A 17,230-nucleotide genomic window follows, 5' to 3' on the forward strand; every position below is an offset into this window, starting at 1 on the left:
ATCCCTATTTAAGTGGGTAGAATGTAAATCAAGGCAAACTCATTTTCAAGGCACCCTTCACAGCAGCATGTGTTTGAAGACGTTTGTGCCGTGTCAGTTGATGATATGAATAATGGCTTCAGAATATGTTGCCTGAAAAATAATGCAGGCTGCCACCAAGAGCCGATCCAGCAGCCACCAGCTGGATCAGATCCATCCTGTCTGTCGGGAACCAGGTTCATGTTTTAGTATTCATTCTGTGATACTGACTTTTCCAGGGTGTGAGGTCTGTCCTGGGGACCTTCCAGCTTCCACGCGTCACCTTCTCTGATGCATAATCTCTGTGATAAGTCTGCAGAAGTGTCATATGTTGCTATATTTTCTTGGTGTGAATAACCTGCAGACTGATGTTTGAATGAACTGGGATCACTGTGTTTCACTTTCAGACAATCCTATGACGATGTGGTTGAGCAGCAGGAGCAACAGGGCTGATCCATTCCATTATTGATTCTCACACTTATTTTATAACTACTCAATTTACTACTACAACTACTACTACAACTGTGACATTATTAGTGTTAACACTACCTACAATGTTTTTTGTACACATTTTGAGTTACAGTATCACACACAAGTATGCTTTGATGTCATTTGTGGTCTTGCCAAAAAAAAATACAAAGAAGCTTGTAATACTTTTAATGTCTGATTGCATTTGTCGGGAGTTGCGTCCGAATCGCACTAGAAAATAATGTCCTGTTTTAAATAATTAAGTTACCCGAGCAACACTGTCAGGGGTATAATTGCAAATCAGCCATGAAATGGAAATGGAAAGTGACGTGATTTGTGCTTCACAAGTCAATTTGTGCAAATCCATTTTTCTACAAACATTAACTCTGCGTTCATGCACTCTGTTCTTGCCCATGTCTGGTTACTGCAACACACACTCCATATCTGGACTTAATTGCAGCACAAATATCATTTCATTGCTTCCTGCATTGCACAAGACTGATGCATTTTTCATGCTTTTCCATTACTATTCACATTACCTTGGTCGGACAAAAGGCCCACTTATTGATTGTCTAGTTTGTGTGATATTACGCGGCAGGGTTCTATAGATTTCCAGCCGAATCCTGAGGTTATAAAACCTTGCTGCTGGTCTGAGTGAGCCATTAAGGTTTTTTCATCCTGTGTGATTATGCACAGCCCCTATGAAACGAGGTAGAAAGATGAAACGGCCACGTGGCAACGGATGCACATTTAATTACCGTCTTCTAACAGCTTCCGCATGTATCCGAGGTCCATTGGCGTTTTCCTTTCCAGGCCCACTGTGCAAGATTTAATGGTGCATACTGTTATGAGATTGCATATTAGATATCATGAACACAAAAAGAAACCTGAAAATCTACAGTCTAATTATGAACACTCTTCTATCACCGCTCCTCTTGCACTCAGGATCAGGATGCACAAGTAGCCAGTTCATCGCAGGGCCGCAGAAAGACAAACAACCATTCACACTTGCACTCACAACTATGGCCAAATTGGAGAAAGAGGTTACTTATATACTAAAATGAAAAAAAAAAGTCTATGTGTTGTATTGATTTCCTTGCGGTGTAAAATCTTAGTATAATAAATATCATTAAAACATATACAGGCATGCTTATTCTAATACGCATATTCATATGTAAATAGAGGATAAACTTGTATCGTGATGTTCTCCACGACAAAAATCTAATCTTCTTACAAACATGTTGACATACAGAATCTATTCTGTATTTCCTAAAACATGCATGAAGAGAAAGATGGATTTTCTTTTTTCCTTTATAGTTATTATAGACTGAAATGGGATTGCAGGGATTTATTTTCCTTTGCCTCGGTCTCACTTATCCTGTGAGCTGTCCATGATTCTCCCAACTCTGTTTTAACCGCTCCATTTAAATGCAAAACTGTTACACCTTGTTCATATCAAATACAAGCTTCAGAGTGAATATTTTGGCTGGGGCGCCACGTGTAAATCATTCGCATGGCAGTAATAGTGTTCTATTGCCTCTTTCATCAATATTGTGCAGAAAAAGCAGCTGCATAATTGTGCTTGGAAGGCCTCAATGATCCTCATTTCTCAACACAACCTTCCTGGCACTGCTTCAGAGTGATGATGCGAGCTTTGGTCTCTCTCTGATCCATTGTTCCAAGCTGTTCCAAGCCAGCGCAATATCTCCTATTCACAGGTGTTTTGTGTTACAGTGTTGTGTCAGGGTCCTGACCAATCTGCAGAGTATTTTACCGACATGTAAAGATCGCCTCAGAGAAACTCGATCTTGTGTTTTCTGCATATCCAGTAGCCAACATTGGGTTAAAACCCAGACAGCACTTATCTCTGCACTGTTGTGTTGTATGGTCGACATGGACATCTAATCTTTACGGATAATATTTGCCAAATCCTTTCAGATGGCATCATATAACTCACAGTCTTTTAGCACGTCCCTATTGCCCAAAATGCTCAGGAGTATAATGACAACATAGTGCACTTACAAACTCCAACTTCTGCTGCTGACTTATCTATGGGAAAGAAGCCTTTTAAAGTTTCTGGTTTCAAAGTAATCCTGCAGCATCCGATGCAAGGTCGGAATTTGGCGTAAACAACATGAAAGCCTGGATCCTTCCTGCCTTGTGCCAACCGCCCAGGCTGCTGCTGCGGCTGCTGTAATGGTAATTACGATGGTTTCTTAGCCCCTGAGTACAGGCCGAGCACCATTTAGGCATTCCGTATACCTGAGTATTGCTGCTGACCACGTCCTTCCATTTACACCACATGTAAAGATGTGAAGGCTCTGAATCTGGAGATTTGAGCGCAACAGTGTTGCTTAATCCGACAGGACACCTTTGTGGAGGGTGACAGAGAGATTTGCATCAAGGACGTGCAGCTGACAAATCTGCTGTTGTTACCGTGGTAATACAGACCAAATTCTCTGAATAATTTTTTTTTTTTTTCTTCGACCTGATGCCATGAAGAATTGAGGCAGTTCTGAGGACAATATGAAGTCCAAGCAGGGTGGACTGAATAATGTGGCCACTTGGCAGAATTAACACTTACTCAAACTTGGACAAGGAACTTGCTAACATGTTAACTGTCAAGGTGAATCACATGCCTAGACAATTGAAATACAGATAAATTATATATATATGTGGATGACAGCAGCATATATTGCTATATATTATTCAGCTGTTGTCTAAACGTATGTTCAAAGTATGAAGCTGAGAGTGAAGGACAAACGTGAAATTCGCGGTGCGACACGGCACTCAACTATGACAAGTAAATTACTTTCATCTTGAATAATTTAGCGCACACTAACACACACAGTCACCCTTGTGACAGGCACGCATGAAATAAACAAAATCGCTGTTGTGCCTTTTCTCGCTGAATTAAAACGCAAACTCTTGGAGGTCAGCTCGCAGAGAGCCGCGTTCACTTCCCCCTCACACACTTCCAAGGACATTCCTTTCAAGTCGAAGCCCGTAGCTGCTGGCCTGGTTCTAATGCGTCTCTGAGGATCCGTCAGCAGCCAGTCCGAGGGGCTGGCAGGTGGTCTGGAGGCGTGACTGACCAATATGCTGCACAGGCAGACAAACAGACCCTGCTGGGGCTTGATGGGCCTTCTATCGAGGGCCGAGTCAGAGTCCGCCAGTACTGTTGCTCTCAGCTCACTGTGTCACTCTCTGTTTCCAAAGCACGACTTAGTTGTAAACTACATTAACCTCCAGGCAAGGGCCTGGAAGTTTAGATGGGCAAGTGCGCAAGTTCATGTGTAACACTGTTCTGACAAACAGCTTGTGCCTTGGGGCTGAATTATAAGTAACTTTTGTTTTAAAAGAGACCTTAGGTCTTTAGAAAAAAAAACAGTGGGACTGAAAGTGCTATGTTCACATCGAGGATTTGCTTTTACAGTTAGCCAATAGTTGCACACACGCTGACAATGCCTGAAAAATACTTTGAAAATGTACCAATGTGATGAATCATTTCCCCCCAGTCACTTGGCTTAGTGCAACAGTCCTCCATGTTTCTGTAAAATTCACAATGCTCAGCCCAAAGTACGAGCACTGGAATCTCAAGGGACACGAGTTGCAGCAGGAAAATGACAAAATGAACATGAAGTGTCGGCATATGAGACGTGATGTGATGATGAGTTTCCCAAAGGAAAAACGCTCACAGACATTCCCCTTTCCACAAATTTTCAAACCTGGTACAGTAACATCTCAACGGCTCACTTCCTGAGGACTTCCTCTCAGACAGAACTCCACTTGTGCCGTCCTGTGCAACAAAGTTGTGAATTTTCACTCTGAAAATGACAAATACTGCAACTGGATCCATTTCAGGAAGTTTTGGAAAAAATCAGAACAACAATGAGGGGTGCACATTGAGAAGGTCAGGGAGCAGAAGCTTCTGCAGGGATTATGAACAAGAAGATTCTATTTCATATTTCGTATTCACGCAGTCCACCTGATATTATCGCTTTCTGTCCACAGCCACGTTCCCGTGTGTGCTCAGTACCTCACAGTAAAATGGTTTGACGGTGATTTATATCTCCCCACAACCTTCTCTATCTGCCGTGTAGACATCCAGAAAATTCAATCAAACATGTTTTCTTTGCCTTTTGTTGTGATTTTATCCCCTGTTGTCTAGGGGAAAGAAAAAAAAACAAACTTATAGGTAAAATCCTTAATATACCAAAGTGAAACTTGTTTAAAAATTCTTTTATTCTGGCCTCCCCAAGGCTGGTCACGGCGACTGCTGACTGTGGTGACCACAGGCAGTTTTGCATCAGCTAATAAGCGTTTTTGTCAACAGGCAGAAAAACACAGCCACGGTCCACCGGAGGCCTCTCGGCAAATATATTCTGCATGTTAACATTCTGTTCAATAGAGGCCACAAGTCAGTGAACACATCCTAAAGAGACGAGAAAAAAAAGCAACAACAATCCAACAACAGCCACTGTTTGGGTGCTGGTGTCAGATCTGCATTCTAGTTGAAGAAAGGAACTTCTGTCCTTGATCATTCGCTGATCTTTTCCCCAACAAAGGTTGCAGCGTTTAAGTCGTGCCGCCACTTTAGTGTGACAGCGTCGTCAATGCGTCCACGCAGTATAGCAATCAGATCGGCTATTATCGAGTCGAGGGATCGTAAAGGCATGCAATTTCTGGAAGAAGATGACGTATGGGACTATTTTCCCTTCCAGACAGATGATTGCATCTCTGTCATTAGTGAGGATGAGCGTTTCCTCGTTGGGTCGTCCTCCCGCTCGCCTGCGTTTTCCCTTCTCACGGCTGCACTCCGGTCGGGAGCGGGGCTGCAGAGAGGAGTCGCCCGCCGCTTCTTGGGATTACCGAGCGGGGTTGATAGCGGCGTTAATGGCTCCGTATAGTAGATGCGTGCTATCATTAGCCGTCCCTGCGGAGGCCGGCTCTTCCTCTGGCCCATCTGCTCGTATCACTGGCGCTAAACCGGACTCAAGCCGAAACCGTTCTCCGCCTTCAGGAGCGACGGACGGCGTACCAATGAAGCCCGGCGCCGTGGGGAGAATGCGGGATGCGGAGCCCGCTGGCGTCCTCCGACAGTCACATGTACATCACCGGGAGAAGGTCATCGCTCATAGTAACAAATTAATTAATGGCGATCATTTGTTGGAGCAAAAGCGGGGAGAACATGCGCTCGGTGGAGGGCAATTTCCTCCACCGCGCGCACTTGTCCATGTCCTGTGCAATCATTAATTACCCTGTTTAAAGGTGATTTGTGGATCAGCATGATGATACTCAATGTCGCGTGTACAAATATTTAGACAAAACAACAAACTAATAAATCATCCTTGTTTACGAGATGTGTGCTAGATCGTGTAGATGATTACGCGGATGCTCGTCTAAAGGCAACGACAAGCACATTCCATGGCAAAAAAAAGCACAGCAAGCGCGCGTAATCAAAGTCAGAATCTCCAGGCCGCATGCGGAGGCCTTGACAATGCTCTTCCATACACAAACCTTTGCTGTGTCTTGAAATTAAACAGTCGTCAAATGAATCGTTCTGTCATGCCTGTACTTTATTTTTTTATTGCGTGTTTCCAGTTTTATGTTGGTTTGTTGTTTCCTGTTTGTGTTGTCCTTATCGTTATTATTGTCTGATTAGTGTTGATGATCCTTGCATATGACAGATTTTGTTACTTTGGCTTCTCTGGTTTTTGTCTGCCTCATTCTGTCTGCCCTCCTGTGTACGACCTGTACGCCGTCTCCACTCGGATTACAGAGCTCATTTTCTGTATTTGGTGCCTTTGCTTTGTCTGTCTTTATACACTTGGATATGCGCTCCTGGGCTTATGACAGATTCCTCGACTAGCTGGAACACCTTGATTAATAAGAATCCTGGATGCAGATGTTCTCCCTCATTTACCCATTTCTTCTATTTTGGTCTTATAGTCCTTCATCCGGATAATTATAAGTCTGATACAATCTGAACAAAGTGGGAGAAAAAGCAAACAATCCATTTTGTTTAAATGGTGTAGAGACGAGGTAATGTTCACAGAAAAAGAAGCAAAACCATTAGCTCTTCATTATTAAGCGGTCTGTCTTGCGGTTGTTTCTCTTGCATATTTATAACCGCTGGCCAATTGAGAAAAACTGCTTTTTCTGATTAACCAAGACATCAATCCACCGAATATCTGATTACTAAAACATTAATTAGCTATAGCTGCAGGTTTGCAGCTCAAGGTTTCCTACTGTTGGGAGAGGCCACGTTAGAGGTGCACTGCTGTCCTTTTGGCCAGTTTAAAATGTGCGGCATTTCGCTGAACGCAAGCCAAAGACAGTCGGAAGTAAAGCAAAGGCCTCTTTTTCCACCAACAAAAGCCTCTGGTGGCATTCTTTGTTCTTCTGTTAATGTGAAAATGCCAACCAGTTCCGATAAAACTGTCGCCGCTGCAGCATCAGCCCTAATCTCTCTGCAGCAGCCTTGCTAGCACTCTCTTCCTGGCTTCTCAGGTGGCTTGCAGCAGTCGCCTCCTATTTTCATCACAACTAAAACAGGAAACTGATTAGTTATGGAATCCGAAGACCGACGCAAAAGAGTTTCTGCCGAGGTTGGAAAGATGGATGGGTTGAGATTTCAGAGACTAATGGCCTGTGTTCCCTGCTCCAGCTGCTCTTATTTCATGTGAGAATAACAAAGGTAAATCTGAAGTTATAAAGTTATAAAACACAAAAACACCATCACAAATGATTATTGAGCAATATATGACAATACTGGAATGTCATTAAGAAAAATAATATATATTTTTTTGTTTCCAAAGTCGGGTACAGGAAACGTACAGGGAACTTTTTTTTTTTTTTTTTTATCAAACATTCCTTGAATCTTTCAAGAATTTTCTCCATCAATACTGCAGCAAGTGACACTTGGTCTTTTAAGTATTTTAGAGACACCATGTGAGGATGACCTCCACAGACATTAAGTGCCATTAGTATCATAGTAGTTTTTAGCCCATTATCTGGGTGAACAGTTGCCAGAGGCCACCGGAGGCTCCCATCACGACTCACCCTGATGCCCAGCTCCACATTTTCTCCACCGTACACCTCCATCCCTTCATCCAGCAAACCAATCTCCTCAAAGTACAGCCTGTCCACCACGAAGCAGCCAATCAGAGCGGGGCTCCTGGGGGATTAAAGACAATGAAGATCGGATTTGTTCCTCTGCACAGGTAATGTTGGCCCCGGTACTGTTGCCATGGTGACTGCGGAGTCAAGAGGAGAATGTGACCTTGCACATCTGCTAATTAGTTCAGAAATGCTGCATGAAATTACCCTTTAAGCAAGCTCGACATTCATTTAGCTATATTAATATTTGAAGACATGATTGGATGCTGGCTTTGGGGATGCTTTGGTCTTCACTTACTGGATCGGCGCACTCTTGTTGCCTTTATACCACCAGGACTTGGGTGGATTGAGGTAGCGGCACCACAGCTCCCAGTCGAAGCCCTGGGCAGACAACGGATACTCTTCAATCTCAAACGTGTCGTACTTGATGTTGTCAAATGACGGGGAAACGACGCGGGTTCGGTCCTCTTTAATTCTCTGCAGAATGGGTTCGGCCCTTCAGATTTGGAGAGAGAAAGTCATTGAGACTATAAAGTGTTTCCACAAACCCTTCATATCAACTGTGTGGTCGCATGGGGACCACTTCTAAGAAAGCAATTTCACGATAAATAGTTGAATTAAACTAAATTCATTCAAATTTGTTGGGGAGTCAAAGTATTATTACTATTATTGTTATGCTGGAGGAATTTGGTAATTAAAAAATGAGACAATTTTAATGCTCAACACGTTTTTTTCCTCTTACTTCTTTTTGCATCACTTATGCTTCAATAACAAATTAACATTGCGTTTCTTCCACACATTGCATTCAACAATGTAATTTCACAAAAATGTAAACATTATTTTGCATATTTAGAGGTGCTGCTTCACTAAATGAAATACAAACAATGAGAAAATGCTTTGAAAAATGAGGCCATAAACCTACCTAAAAAACAAACAAACAAAAACATCTTCATTAAACCTTTTTTTTTTTTTCATTCTTGCTGTTGTTTGTTGTTTGAGGTGAGTTATTAACCTAACCTAAATGCTAAGATGTGAAATTCCTTAATTTAATGTTTTGCCCTCTTGGATTCATAGTGAAATCAGACTGAGGTATGAAATTTAGCCTGTTGCTGAATGATTTTCTGGAGAGATGAGTGATTAGCATGTTCATGTCGAGCGTTTTGTGGAGCCACTGAAAGACAATCCAAGTCTTTGTTATCTATTTAAAACCCTCACGCACACGCAAACACACACACAGAGGTGCGAGTTGGTAACCAGAACTCTTGTGATGAGCTGTGCTCGCATCATGCAGCACTCCTTGCGAGTGACTCACCAGCCGGTGTTGAACTCGACGTGGGCATCAAACAAGGCAACAACTGGGGCAGTGGCAGCCCTCCACCCGCTCACTCTGGAGCGGATCAGACCCTCCTGCTTGGAGTGGCGCACCATCTTAATAAATCCTGGGTGTTTACTGTTGGTCTGAGACACAAAATCCTCCAGCTTCTCCTTGAGTTCGCCTGCAACACACACACACACACACACAGACAGAGACACACACGCACACACCGTTGCGCATCAATATCCGAAGAGTTTTTGTACGAGATGTGAGTGAGCACAAGGAGAGAGCAAACTTCCGCCCACAAGATACCGTCATGTCCTCCTCCAGTGGGCAGTATTTCATTGGTAGGAGGCCAAACGCACTCGTGTTTCGCCGCCTTGATCACTGGACCAAAGAGGCAGCGGCTTGAGTCAGCGCCGCGGACCTCCGTGGAGCCCACCAGTCGTAATGGGATATTGCAACATTGGCTACTCAGTCTGTAATGTTTTTGCAGAACTGGAGGAGGGAAGAGCCCAGTCTGTTTCAACGCTCGGCTCACAGGTTTGGCTTTATGATGGCCAGAGTTGCACACAATCAGAAGAGGAAGATCATGGAGGCTGAACAGAATCAAACATTTTGAAAAAACACTACTGGTGCATTATAGAGTCTTGCTCTGCAGCAACTTGGGTTCAATGTGTCTTGTGAGTTAGCAAAAAATGAAGCATCATAACTCAATTCCTGCACAAAACTAACTTTCATCAGCCCCCGTATAAATAACCTTTAGCTGGCCTTTTTTTTGTGTTTATTTTTTTATTTTTTTTGACAGTCAGACCTTGGGGAATGATCGTGAGCAGCAGACTGAGTGGACAGAGTTTCATGGTGAAAAACAAAACTGCGGGACCAAACACTTCTTGAAAGTTAAGTTTGATCTTTGGTCGCAAAAAGCAACTTTACCTGCAGCTGCCTAATAAATACCAAAACTAAATGGTGAGGACACAGTTTGTTATATCTTGGACCTAATTTAGTATGAAGCATGTTACTTAATTGTCCTGTGCAGCTGATTTGAACTGATCATGTTTTACAAAATATACCAGTGTTTTATTTTCCTTCCTAATCTTGTTTCCTGTTTGTTGCTCTGAAGCTCAAAGCTCTTGTGGTTCACACTTTGTGTCTTTGTTCTTATTTCAGTCAGCGCTGACATTCAGCCTCGCCCTGCTTTCACATGTTTCTTGTCATTTCCTCCCTTTTGTATTTTTGTCTTTCTGTTGTCCGTCAGTCTCTGACAGTTAATCGACTTACCTCGCCAGTTCCTCTCTGTTCCCTGGCGCCCTTTCCTTTCTGCTCTTTTTGACGCTGCTTTCTGGACCTTGAATGATTATTATATTTTTTTCCTTTTTCTTTTTTTTTGGCTTGGATTTGTTTGTGTTGGACAGCTGTCTGTCTGTGGCCTCTGCAGGCATCTACCAGGCACTATGTAAACATTTGCGCATAACAAAAGTACTGACCTACTATTAAGGTTGCATCTTCTCTCCTGCTGTCATTCTCACAAACCTTGACTTGTTTTTGTATGTCTGACGCAATGGAAACACAATTACGACTTTGTACGGAAACACTAAAGGAAAACAAGTCCCAAGGCAAGTCATGGCAAAACAATGAAAAATGAAATGTGGAAACTTGATCTGACTACGTCCTTTGTCAGACGCAATATTAATGATTGTTTCCACTGAGCTGCTTTTTATGCTGTATGGCTTGTATGTGCAGCACATACAAGCCTCGAAGCTTCAGCGTCGCATGTTCTCTCGTGCACGTTGCAAAGCAGACCACATTTGTCACCACGCCGCCATTGATTCTTGCACGGCAGATGGCAAGTCGGCATGGATGTGAGTCTCACAGTGGCAGCGTGTTTTTTGCACGGACACACAAAGTGATTTCCCACCACACAAGCCTGCAGGTGTGAAAAATCTGTCCAACGAGCACAGTTTTTTACACATCTCCAGCCTTTTGTCGAATCTGTGCCTATGGTTTTGAATTAAATGGGCAACATTGATTCGCAAGTAAAACTAAAAAAAAAGGCCACTGATTTCCCAGTTGGCTCTGTGAGGACCATCTTTACATTTTATAGTGCTTTTTCATATAGCCTGAACTGGTGTCATTCCTCTGCTACATTAAGCCAGCAGGTGAAGGTATTTTCTTTTCTTTTCTTTTTGGGAGGAAAAAGATTCATCAACCACCTGGAGTCTAACAATCTCCCTGACCAGCACCTGAAGGACTCATTAAATTGACAGATAAAATGAATCAGTCTCAGATTAAGTGGAGACAGGTAATCAGGCAGACATTGTGAGAAGGATTTGGACATTGAATTCTTTATTCTCTCTATATTTTTCCCCTGGAACGCAATCTTTTACTGATCTTACATATGCAGGAGCCATTATAATTATCATACAAGTTCAAAGGATGTAAATCCTCTGACAACCTCTGAGATAATTGTTCCCTTAAAAGGCACACTTCTTTAGCCACAGACACCAGAGGCTTTCTTGAGCCACGTCTAGGGACATTATCCAATTAAGGAGGAATCAGCTGGGTCAACTCGCCCTCCTCTCCCTTGATAGCTTCACATCCTCCTGCATGCTAATGCCACACAGAGGTGAGCTGTCACCGAGGCCGGTGACTAATGTGAAGCTGAGGGTTCCTGGGACGAAGGCTGTGGACTACGACCCCCCCGCCCCCGCTCAATCTTTCAACAATCACACAGGCATCGTAGGTCAACGGGCTAACCACGCTTAGCGCGCACAGGATTCACAGTCGTGGAGATAATGATAACACTGGACTGAGAGCAAGTGCGCCGTGACGTGGCACTCCGGTGCAAACGGCAAAATGCCATCAGCAAAATGTCAATGCATGACTCAGGTCTGTGAAAGGGGCTCATGCCCTGGTGCTCATTTATATGAGGGAATCTGATGAGATAATCCAATGTTTGGTTTTCATCTTTGCATTTTTCAGTTTCGGGAAAGTTCAATGTCCGGTCTTTGAGGTGCATCTTCATTGATCTGTGTTCCATTCCAGCCGTTCCAGGCCGCTTGTTCCGCACTATCGACTTTGGTACGGATTTTCTTCCCAATGTATTCCCCACGTTGATGGTCTTTAATGATTGTCACTCCTTGTGAGCAGCACCACCTATTTAAAAGTCAATGGACTAAATGACCTTGCACAGTATTACTTTCTTTTTACAGCCTGTGCTGTCCGCATCTGTGATCGAGTCAAAGGCGTAAATTACAGCGACTCCTCACAGGTGGCGTTGATCCTTTTTCTTGTGCAATCGCGACTGGAAGCTCCAGTCACATGTCAGTGATCTGAAACATCAGACATTGCACAAGCCTCTACAGAAGCGAGACGCCGTCAGTGGATATTGGAAATATTTTTCCAGCTGAGACTGCTTTATGCAACGCGCGCTGCATACAGATTTGAGAATTTGAGCCGCAGATGCGAACCTTGAAAGACCTCATCACCTTGGTGGCCAACCTGCGGGCGAGTTTCCTGGGTTTGCAGCTAATTAGGGTTTATCTTTTGGTTGTATCTCCTCAATGCCACCCTCTCATTAGAGACATTAAAGCAGCCCGAAGGCCGCTGAGCAACAGTAAATATCCCCGATGCAAATGTTCACCCTTCACACGAGGAGCAACGTGCAAGTTGTCGTCCTCATCTAGTTCAAAGCTGCTTGGGTTTCCACGCATCAGCAACACAAAATAACTTGTGTATCTGTGCTGCATACTGCACACGCTGAGTTCATGGCTGCCATGTAATGGGCAGAGACGGTCGCTGCCTCTCACATTAGATTGATGTTCAGCTCTCTAAGTCTCACAAATCCAACTGACTGAGTTTTGTGTTGAGGACACTTGAACTTTCTAGGGGTCACCAAGTGTCAATTCCTTTCCCAAAGCTGCATCTCTTTTTTGGTAATTACCAAGTTTATGTATTGTGTTCACGTTCCCATTTAGATAATAAAGAGCCTCTGCCTTTTAGACAAGACAAATTATGCAGGTTGGAAATGTGACTTTGGACCCAAAGAAAACAAGATTAGCATTTTCCTTCAGGTTCTATGTAAATTTTCATTTCTAAGAGAGAAAAAAAACTGGCTGATTAATTTGTAACTAAAATAAAAGACCTTTGTCTTGTTAGTCATACTGACTATGCTGCTGGTGCATACCTTTATGATTACTGAATTTTGGGGGGAGGGGTTCCTATCCATCCTGTGTGTTGGGCTTGTTGTACCTGGCAACTGAAGCTAAGCTACAAATAAGTAATGGAGGAGGAGGTAAACAAAAATGTTCTTTACTGTTATTGCTGTTGTCGTCCACCAGGATTATCTCTTTGAGAAGGTGTGATGGCGTCCTGTTGATGGCTGAGTGGATGGACCGCAGGATGACGGACAGGGCTTCGTTCACAAAAATGAACACGATGCTCACTTGAGGGAGGTTTAAAGGGTAAGTGAGGTTTCTGCACCTGCAAAAGAAACGGGAGACGTTGCTGGCTGAGTGTTTATGGAAATCTCCTCAGACGAACCATATGGGTAAATTTGATTCTGGTTACGTTGGAACATGAGTAAGATTAAATGCGAGTAAATTGGATATCAGGGCACATATTCCATCAAACATTTGGGAGCCAATCAGAATTATTACTGAGCAACATTAGTCGTCTGCCGCCAACATGTAGCTAGCTGCAAAGTTTTTGTTGTTCGTTGAAAGGTATTGCCATTAACTTTTAAAATACAAGTCATTAAATGAGAAAATTGTATAGCCACTGGGGCAGCATTCATGCTAATCTCTTTAGGAATTATTTAAGACAAGTAGCAGCAATTTTAAGCTGTTGCTTCTTGCCACACCTCAAACCCATTTATCTGGAAAGGGAGCTGATTCAATATGGAGGATCCACTGATTTTCGAAACCAGTCGACACTGCTCTCTATAGGAGGCTTGCACGATGGATTGCATACATTTGAGAGCAGAAATCTGAGCGACCACAGCCCATTGGAAAATTGATGCAGGAAATGCAGACGACACATAGTGAAAAGAAGGGGAAAAATTAAAGCCATAAGCCATAATCACCATCTTTCAGTGATCATTTAACCTAATCACTCACAATTAAATGTTGCGTGATTGTGAATCATTCTCTGCTTCCGGTCCTGCATGGGAGTTCACAATGATTTTACAATGTTTTGCAGCTCATTATTGCATAAAAACATGATAATATTCACATGCGTGGGCATCATGTCTGAGAAATGTGTGCCAGAGCTGTTCTGGAGGAGCGAACAGCATTAACAAGCTCTGACTGTCCGAAGCAACTTTAATGATGTGCATTGACATGACTGCCCTGAACGTATCCAGACCATTAGTCTGGGATGTCATGTCCTGCACGCCACTGCAACCGAGGTGAAGTGAGCATGAATTAAGTATGAGGTTGCTGTATGCCAGGATTATGATATGAAATGATATGATATGAAATGATATTGCATCTGGATGATGATGAGATACATTAAAATCATATATTCATCCAGTGTGGGGAAACAATGGGGATATACTGGGTCTGACTAAATATATATTTCTATGACATATACTACTATACTGCTACTATGCAAGTCAAGTAATTAAAAATGCATGTGTTTATGTATTCATTTTATCCTGCAAATGCCACCTTCAATAAACTCAGACTTTCAATGTGCATAATTTTATGACCAAATTGCATGCTGGGAGTCACTGCCATTATCATGAATTCTTTTCACTGACAATGATGACACTCTAGCTTGCAGAAGGAATATTTATACTCTGCCCTTCTGCTTCAAGGGTTTGCGACAGTTAATTAGCAGAGAGAATCACCCTTTAACCAAGTTCACAAAAACATTCCTTTTTCTTTTGCTGCTTCACATGATTAACTCAGCAGCAGTTAATTGCACAAAATGCTGTGGGAAGAAGTAAATACTACTACTGTTTTTAATTAGTGAGACACGTCTGGGTTCATATGGAAAAAAGAGTGGTTTCCTTTATCAAAAGGTCCCTTCTACTTTTTTTTCTTTTCTAAAAGAAAACTCTCAGAGACCCAACAGCAAAGCTTGCTAAGGACAATTAGGGCTGACCCAGACATAATTAATCTTTAAAGAGCCTGTACTTCACACTGAGATAATCTCACAATCTTTTTGATAGATAAACTCTGCATCCTGTTCAGACATTAATGGGCCCTGAAGGATGAATCTTAATAGTTAATCCTACTTTTTTCTGCCCTGCCGCTATGAAGTAGACATATTGACTTTAATCAGATGAATATCTCAACATAAACTCACCTGGCGGCAACTCAATTTATTTCGTCTTACATACATGGTCTAAAGAGACTGCTGGAGTTCAAAACAAAACTCAGAATGGGGCTGGAAAGGTGATTTACGAGAGTTTGACATGGTTGCCAGTGTCAGACTGGCTGATCTGAGAATCTAAGAAACTGCTGACGTCCCAGGAGAGCGCGCTCAACTACCTCAAGACGTCACAGAAGAAACATAGCAGCAGCTCTCTGGGTGAAAATGATGGTGGAGGTCAGAGCAGGATGTGCAGACTGGTTTGAAATGACAGAAAATGCAGCAGTGATTCAAATAACCGCCCCATACAACCGAGGTATGCAGAAGGCACCAGAACACATCAAACTGGGGAGCTTTGAGCTACGCTTAGTAATGAAATTGGACGACACAAGGTCAACATTTTTTTTTTAAATTCATTTATTTATTTTTTGCCTGGTCTGATGAGCCACGATTAATGATGCGATCTTTGGATCATCCCAGGGTCAGGAACAGTTCTAATTATACCAACAATAAATCAATAACAACAATTCATCAGTTAAAACCAGACAATAATTGGGGGTGTCAGGCACTGAACATTTGTTTTCATAAATGTTTAATAACCATGCTCTTTGGAGACTTTTACAAGTGGCATATTTAATTATAAAACAATGTGAACGACAGAGGAGTCATCACAACAGTGTTTCATAAGAGCTCCTGTATCAATTCAGGAGGAGAAATTATCTTTGTTTTGTTTTTGTTTTAAAAATCCCATTCCTGCACTGAATTAACTCTAGCACTAATCCCACAGGGCTGGATTCGGAAAGGTTAATTGCTGAGTGAAAGTAATTATTGTTATTATAAAAAAGAGAGTTGGACAGCATGTTTGAGGTGTTTTCCAGCTAGTTAGATATCTAGTCTCTCTATCTGACCTATTTAGAAATAATGTCAATAAACAACGGGAAGGAAAGTGACTCTGTGCAGACACCGTTTCCACCTGCAGTCTTACCCATCAGGCCTGAGGTCTGCGATTGGCCGTTCGAGAGAGAGGCGATCACTGAGGTAGCCATTATATCCATAGTACTGGAACATCTTCAGTGCCACCCGTTGCTCGTCTGGGCTGAGGTCCTGACCCCAGTGAGTGAACAGCGATGAGTCAGAGAAGGATGTGTCCACCTGACCGTCCTGGCCCTTCCCCGGCGTCTCTGGAAAGCACAGGGAGACAAAACACGCCGGTGTTGGTGTGAGCTGTGCTCACAGCCTGACATTTAAGGAGCATGGGAAAAATGAGCGGGCTGATATAATCAGTGTGACGAATGCTGTTTTCCTCGCGTCGTAATGGATGTTAGCAGGTGAGGGGTGGCCCGTTATTTGCAGAGACTGATTGTTTAGCAGAATCTCGAGGGGTGGGAGGTCCGCACACAATGCACGAGTTTGCAACAATATACCGAATCCCTGCCAGCAGTTGCTGGGCCGCTCTGATACCAACATTAGTGATACATATATCTCTACGCCCCGAAAAACGAACAAACAAAACAAAACAAACTCATCCCTCAAATTATACAAGCCTCCCTGCGTGGGGATTTTTGCAGCACGCGGATATGCCTTTGTTTGCACAGGACTCAAAAGGAAGGAGTTCAAAGAGACTGCAGTCGTAATTAACACCGTCAGATCAGCCGCACTGACGATGCCGAGAGCACACAGACGCTCAACAAATACACATTTTGTGTCAAACAGCGAATTTCCCCGCTCGTCATTCTTGTTGATGATCTTGTCTCACGCCGGTATTTGGTGCATCGGTGCTGGCGTCTGCCAGAGAGATGATACACTTGACAGGCAGACCTGAGTGAGTGCAACCTGCCCACGGGACACCAGCTAAAATGTCAGATATGCAGTTTATCAATCTGTCAAAGGCATATCAACACTTCAACGTTTGGAAAGTTTCTCTGCTACATGTTCATGTATATACAGCCTCACTCGAAAATGGCAATAACACAATATTATCAATTTTTT

The 17,230-nt window shown here is 42.9% G+C and overlaps 1 protein-coding gene across 1 annotated transcript in view; it reads right to left on the reverse strand.

The window, feature by feature from the left end:
- The window catches only part of galnt18b (UDP-N-acetyl-alpha-D-galactosamine:polypeptide N-acetylgalactosaminyltransferase 18b), a 62,452-nt gene that overhangs the window by 19,916 nt on the left and 25,306 nt on the right, over nt 1–17,230 (reverse strand). Inside the window, exons 2-6 of the mRNA XM_076022510.1 lie at nt 16,227–16,422; nt 13,239–13,405; nt 8,921–9,104; nt 7,907–8,104; nt 7,552–7,666 (exon numbers count right to left, since the gene is read on the reverse strand). Coding sequence (XP_075878625.1) covers nt 7,552–7,666; nt 7,907–8,104; nt 8,921–9,104; nt 13,239–13,405; nt 16,227–16,422 — 860 coding nt within the window. The remainder of the gene's footprint in view (nt 1–7,551; nt 7,667–7,906; nt 8,105–8,920; nt 9,105–13,238; nt 13,406–16,226; nt 16,423–17,230) is intronic.

The sequence above is a fragment of the Nelusetta ayraudi genome, unplaced genomic scaffold (genome assembly GCF_046127955.1).
Source record: "Nelusetta ayraudi isolate G7.1 ecotype Tasmania unplaced genomic scaffold, CSIRO-AGI_Nayr_v1 ptg000002l, whole genome shotgun sequence".
Classification (NCBI taxonomy): Eukaryota; Metazoa; Chordata; class Actinopteri; order Tetraodontiformes; family Monacanthidae; genus Nelusetta; species Nelusetta ayraudi.